This window comes from Myotis davidii, unplaced genomic scaffold (assembly GCF_000327345.1).
Source record: "Myotis davidii unplaced genomic scaffold, ASM32734v1 scaffold1703, whole genome shotgun sequence".
NCBI classification, from domain to species: domain Eukaryota; kingdom Metazoa; phylum Chordata; class Mammalia; order Chiroptera; family Vespertilionidae; genus Myotis; species Myotis davidii.
This window is the reverse complement of record NW_006293780.1, coordinates 382,815-389,581: the sequence shown is the minus strand read 5'-3', so window position 1 is coordinate 389,581 and position 6,767 is coordinate 382,815. Positions and strand designations below refer to the sequence as shown.

Sequence of the window (6,767 nt, the reverse complement as noted above, 5' to 3'; positions counted from 1 at the left end):
ATCCGGATTTCTATGACTTCTCAAATACAGCTTGCAGACCTTCTACTCCTGCTCCTGGCAGAGGCACCCCTTCCCCTTCGCAAGGTGGATATTTCGGTCCTGACCTGTACAGCCACAATAAAGCATCACCAAGTGGCTTAAAGCCAGCCTACCTACCTGGCCAGACCTCTCCTAAAAAGCAGGAAGAAGCTAGGAGAGATTATCCGCTGTCCCCTGATGGGAATCTACACAAACAAAAGAATGAGCCAATACACCTCGATGTCATTGAGCAACCTCCCCCGCGGTCAGACTTTCCTCTGGCCGCCCCAGAAAATGCTGGCAGCGGTCCGGCACACGGCAGGGGGCGGACAGCAGTAGAAACTGACTTGACTTTTGGGCTGACTCCTAACAGACCTTCACATCCTGCATGTAGCTCTGAAGCTCCAGAAGAGAGATCCAGTAGAAGACTAGCTGACAGCGAGTCCCTGGGCCACGGAGCTCAGCGCAGTATGGATTTGGAAAGGGAGGATTCAGTAAGCAGAGGAAGGAGGTCACCGAGCAAACCGGACTTCCTTTACAAAAAGTCTGCCCTCTGAGAGCAACCTCCATGTCGCCTGTGCCTGAGATGTGAAACATCCCATTTTATTATGTAACCCAGCAACTTGGAGACCCGCTTATTGATGCCAGCTGATAACTCAGTTATTTTATTCCGGTTTTTGTACATACATGTTTATTAGACATGGCATGCTAAGAGGGTTATTTTGAATGCTGCATCTGTCTATTTTGTGTTTGAACAATTGTGTGGGGAAGCATTTTTAACAGCAAGCAAGCTGGCACTTTTTTTTCTCTTTGCAGATGAATTTTTTGCACTTGTCCATTTATTTTATCTGTATTGATTTTATATCAGTATGTTAAACTTTATTGCCGCATTTAAAGGACTGTATTTTCATACTTTTTTGCATTTTGCCATTCATCTACCAATTTCCATGTGCATTGGATTGCACACTAAGATGTATTTTCTTATGAAATAGTTCTGTGTTTATTTTTTAATTATAGAAATTCCAAAGAACAGCACATCAAAATGCTCCTCTCTTTTCAATAATTGTTTTGGTTCGGAAATCTTCCTGCTCAGTCTCTTTAAATCTATTGTCATTCTTTTTTAATAAGTCTGGGGAGATGGTCTTCGTTCCTTCAGTGGGAGTCCCATCAGGATCCTGGAGTTTCCTAGTTCACTAGAGAACAGGAAGGAGAAAAGCCTTTTGTACCCAGGCTGCAAAGCTCTTGCTGTGTTCACAGTGCAGATGCCATCGGAGCCGCTGCAGATTCTGGTAGCGTGGACTAGAGTCACGAGATGAGACTCTAAAGAGATGGAGTTCTTAGAATCCTAACGCCGTGGAGATGGCGACGTAACCTCCAGCCTGCACCCCGGGCTTTCTGGTTCCAGCGTCCTCGACTCCAGCTGATGGGGAAGTGACTGCTTGCTGCCTTCAGTTGTCTTGCTCTCTGTGGGAAAACAAAAAACAAGGGCTTCAGTCTTATGATGTCATTTGGTGTTTGTAAGCATATGTTTTCTTTTAAATGTTTTTTAAAGTGTGTCTGAATTTTGGTGTCCTATAAAAAAATTGTATAATGCATAACGCTTCATTACCAAAAGAGAAAAAACTTTTTTTTTTCAGTGAAAACACTACATGTCCTACTTGAACTCCACTAGGGATGCTGGTTTGGGATTTTACTGAACCACTGAGCACATGGGATCTTTAAGATCTTCTCCCTTGGAAGGGCAATGTGTGAACTAAGGACTTTTTTTTTACTCTCCCATGTAAATATATTAGTATTTGAGTTTTTAAATCACTTCAACATTATTCGAGCTTTCACTTTGTATTTTTACAGACACATACACACAGCCGTAGCACTTAGAAGAGACTTTCTGCACAGTCCCTCAGGGGCGTGTGTGTTTGGGAGTCTCTTTTCTGTATACATATATATAAAACTATGAATCACTGACACTCTAAAACTATGCAGGGCTAGGGAGCCTTTACAAGCTCACATAAATGAATTACATGCACTTTTAAGTCAATAGGTTTCTATTGGGTGTCAACAACTCTGATTCCTCCCAAAACTGTAGATATTCTTACATTCTTTTCCTACTTTACCCTGTGGATGTACACTCAGGAATAATCTGGCATTTTTTAAAAATCCTGACAGTAGGTCGTCTCAAAGATGGGAAACATCGGTATGTCTGTGTACACTGGTACACTGCTGCCTCTCGTTCTGCTACCCGACTCCTTAGCTGCTGCTGGTGTGTCACCCGCGTTGTGAGGTTGCGTACTGAGCTCCAGAGTTAACACTAACCTATTTGTAAGGTCAGCTGTGCATTGCCTTTGAGGCTCCCTTTTTTAAAGACAGAAAAACAGGACTGACTGTTCCATTTTTAGGAGGTTTGACTCTAATAGATTATGGTGTCTTTTGAAGCCAATCTCAGTCTGTCTCCCAGAAGCTAAAATTAATTCCATTATATTCCTTAATGTGTGTTTATGTACTTGTGTTGACATGAATTACTTTGATGTAGTTTTAAATATCTATTCTGAATTCAGACTCTGCTGGCACTACAAATAAGAGTGAGTAGAGTTAATTTGGGTGGAAAAAACTTGATCTGTGTTTTTTAACTTAAAAAAAACAATAACAACCTTAGACAAGAGCTATTGATGTCACACATTTATTCTCCTGAAAATTTATTAAATATTCTTTCATATCCCTGAAGTGTAATTATAAAAATAAGTGGCCACTGTTCATAGTTTCGTTTAATTTATGAAGTTTGCTTTTAATAATTCAGTAGTTTACCTGGCTGAACTACATGTACAAAGAGAAACTTACTTTAACCTATGGGATTGTGAGCTGATGTGACTTGCGAAGATAAACAGATGTGGTTGTGTGTGCTCGGGTAGGTGTTAGAGTTTCAGTGTGTTTTGTGAAGTGTGCTTAATAGGGTAGGTAGGTTGAATAGCTCTGTGCCTCTGGCTTTTGAACCCATCTATTCAATCTTTTTTAATGCTTACTAAGCATTAAAATATTTTAATGCTGTACTAAGATAAATGTGAAGTCTGAGTAGGATTGCTCTCAGAAAAAAATACACATGTACAATGTAAAATTTGGCCACAGGACCTGGCATTTTACTCAGTGTAGAAATTTTGTGAGAACCAAATCGCAGAGTACCAGATCTTATCTCGAGGCCCCGACAATCAGGCCGTCAGACAATCATTTGGGTGCCCACTTTGTGGAGGTTACAGAACTACCATTTTGTTCCTGGATCACAAAGAATATTGGCGTTTCTTCAAGATGCTGTTGGTCTTTTTTTTTTGGTTTTGTGATTTTGATGAACAATTTAAGTTCAAAATCACCTGTGACTCCTAAGGGAAAAAAGCATGAAAGGCGAAATTATTCCTGAAAAATGGTGGTTTGAATTTTCCACATACCATACCCTTTTTCACCTCCCCCTCAGCTTTTTTGAGGCGTATGTCCCTAGACCTAAACTCTCCTGACATTTTGATAACCAGTTAGACTTTATGGATTTTTAACGAGGTCCTTTTGTTGAATCCTTTTGTATAACTCTCTGAAACTTCATCTAATTCTCAGTTTTGCTCCCTCAAACTGTTTTTATTATAATTGCTATCCTTTATTGGGCTTTCTTTTGATTGGTTGTTCAAGTTCTGGCAATGGGCAATACTTGTCCATTGAATTAAGGTGACGGTGTGGAGTGTGAGGGGAACAGCCTTGAGGCAGCAGGGCCTGCATGTGTCCATCTCTAGAGAAGAAGGTCTAACATTTCTCAGTAACTACTCAGCAAAATATGTATTTTCATAATGTTTAATCTGCCTTTTAGGAAATATGTTTCATAAAACACTTGTAAGGTATTTGTTTTGCATTTCTAAGGCATTCATGTTTATATCTTAGGACTGAACTCAAAGGGAAATGTTTGAATTTTAAAAAATTATTTGATTCACTTCTTTCTATTGAAAGTTACTATTAAAGCAGCAGTGATGGGTGCTATTCCCAATTCTGCAGTGGTTTACTTCGTCTACTAAGTAATTTACTTTCAAACCTCATTACAGATAACCTTACTGAAAGAGTTACCATCACACGCTAAAAGGTATTTTACTGTTTTCCATCAGCACTGTTGAATGAGCAACGTTTTCTGAATGTTCAGCTGTCTTTTTGTCTGATAAATTTGCAATAGCTGTTATGTAATTCTTGTATTGGCAGGTCTTTGATATTTTTTCCTCCAGAAAACTCTGACCATCTGTCAATCTTCCATATTCTAAATATTATATTGCTGTGGCTATTTCTATAGAAAGATTACTTGCAACTGTGTGTCTTGAAAATAACCTCTTGTGTTTGTGTGTTTATGTGGGCTCTCAGAGATGAGCTCTGGAAGCTTCGTCATGTACCTGCACCTGACTGTTCTGTAAGCAGGTGTTCTGGATCCTGCTCTTCAATGGGGTGGCTGAAAGGTAAAGGTTCTTGAACTTCTTGCTGTTTATGTCCCGCATCAATACTTCAGAAGTACTTCTACAACACTGCATTTCTTGTGGTTGTGCTGTTACTGGTATAAAGTCAAGTGCCTTCAATGCTAAAGGCTCAGAAATTTTTCTTAAACTGATTTCATGTCCTATGCAAGTGTTTTCTACAACCTGCATAACCAGTACTTTGTAAAACTTGTTTACGCTTCAATTGTACATAGTGTTTTTTAAGGAAATATATAGTATTTTTATTTAGGTACCTCCAAACTTGAATTTGTCTGTGTGAAGCATTGTAAAACGATACATCTCTCTTTTGAGTATCATTACCGTTGTACAAAGGTTTTCACTGGTTCTATTTTTCTACTGTTACTGATAAGCATGTAACACTGACTTTATCCTACATATAGTTGGCATTTCAAATAAATGGCTTGTATAGAACCTGCTGAGTTGGATGCAGTCTGTTTTAGCAGTGTGGCCTGCAGTCCTCAATTCCAGAAGTGATTGTACCCTCAAGAGTAAAATTGGGAAGTTTTCTACACAAACTTCCCCTCAGTTTCTAGGATTGCCATTATTCAGAGGCTTTTTTTTTATTGTTTTCTTGGAAATATATTTTCATTTGAATCAAGGTCATTATATTTTCTATTTTTTCATTGGGGCACTTCTGAGAGATTTTATTTTACAGATTTGAGCAAAAATTTGCGTGGGAGTTACTTGCATGGGAGTCTCCAGAGGAAGCTCAACATTCCACCATGTGGACCCAGCACCTGAAATGTGCCAAGCGCTGGGGTCAGAGACCAGGCGGATCCCAAGATTCACGGGCCTCCAGGTGTCAGAGACCTGGCTCAGAATCTGAGCTTTTTTTTCTTTTTCACACTCAGGCTTACTAATATTTTTCAGTTTGAAAGGGAAATGGAGTCATGATCTAGACCAGTGGTTCTCAACCTTCTGGCCCTTTAAATACAGTTCCTCATGTTGTGACCCAACCATAAAATTATTTTCATTGCTACTTCATAACTGTAATGTTACTGTTATGAATCGTAATGTAAATATCTGATATGCAGGATGATCTTAGGCAACCCCTGTGAAAGGGTCGTTCGACCGCCAAAGGGGTCGCGACTCTCAGGTTGAGAACTGCTGATCTAGAGTCTCTGTTTCTGGAAAAAAAAAAAAAAAACAAAACATGCAAAATAGAAGGTTCTCTTATTTCCATTTTTTAATTGCTATAAAGTAGTTATTTAAATTTAATCATTCCACTAACAAGTTCCATCTTATTTTGCCCTTCATGCTTCACTAAGGTAATCCTATAACCCTCTTAGGTTTAACTGTGGAGTATCAAACAAAAATCTGAGGTTTTTGTGAGTGACCATCTTAAAAACCTAAAAAAGAAAGTCGAATAAGTCAACGTTCATGTCTTTTTCCTGAATTACATACTATTTTTGGTGCCATTTTACAAATGAGAAAACTGAAGCAGATACCCAGTAACTTGTCCAAGGTCATGCAGCTAATATGCCTAGAAAGTATGGTGACCCAGGCAGGGGGAACATACTGTGCAGGGTGGAGGTAGGCATTCCTTTGTTCAGCAAACATCAAATAAGCAACTTATACATAACAGACACAGCTAGGTGCTGAGGTGACAGTAATAACCAAGACAGCCACAGTCCCACCCATTGCAATTTTAGGATCTTAAGGAAGAAAAGACAGTTGTAGCGGTAAGGCCGGTTCTTGGATTGGGAAGACTTCCAAAAGCAGGTAAAGGAAGTCAGGACGACTGGACGAGGAGGGGTTCTGGGGAGGTTTCCAGGAAGAGGTGGAGGCTGAGGCAGGCTGTCTGAGCACTTAGGGAAAGCTTCGTGGTGTCTGGGCTCCCCTGCCAGGCCTCAGAAGATGTTGCTACTAACAGCAACAGGAAGCTGCTACGGGGTTTTGGGGGTTTTTTTTGTTTTATTTTATTGATTTTTTACAGAGAGGAAGGGAGAGAGATAGAGTTAGAAACATCGATGAGAGAGAAACATCCATCAGCTGCCTCCTTGCACACTCCCCACTGGGGATGTGCCCGCAACCCAGGTACATGCCCTTGACCGGAATCGAACCTGGGACCCTTTAGTCCGCAAGCCGACGCTCAATCCACTGAGCCAAACCGGTTTCGGCTGCTATGGGGTTTTGAACAGGGACAAAATGTAATCGAATTTGCATGGTCTGTTGCTTGATTGAAGAGGAGCAGGAGTGGATCAGAAAATCAGGCAGGGGGGCTGGCAGCTCTCCGGGGGACAG

The 6,767-nt window shown here is 40.4% G+C and overlaps 2 protein-coding genes across 2 annotated transcripts in view; one reads left to right on the top strand and one right to left on the bottom strand.

The window, feature by feature from the left end:
* Nucleotides 1–930, top strand: part of BTBD7 (BTB (POZ) domain containing 7) — a 78,435-nt gene extending 77,505 nt beyond the window's left edge. The window contains exon 11 of the mRNA XM_006767615.2: nt 1–930. This exon is cut by the window's left edge and continues 253 nt beyond it. Coding sequence (XP_006767678.1) covers nt 1–575 — 575 coding nt within the window. The 3' untranslated portion in view covers nt 576–930.
* UBR7 (ubiquitin protein ligase E3 component n-recognin 7 (putative)) overlaps nt 876–6,767 on the bottom strand; it is a 22,181-nt gene continuing 16,289 nt past the window's right edge. The window contains exon 11 of the mRNA XM_015566451.1: nt 876–1,480. Coding sequence (XP_015421937.1) covers nt 1,364–1,480 — 117 coding nt within the window. The 3' untranslated portion in view covers nt 876–1,363. The remainder of the gene's footprint in view (nt 1,481–6,767) is intronic.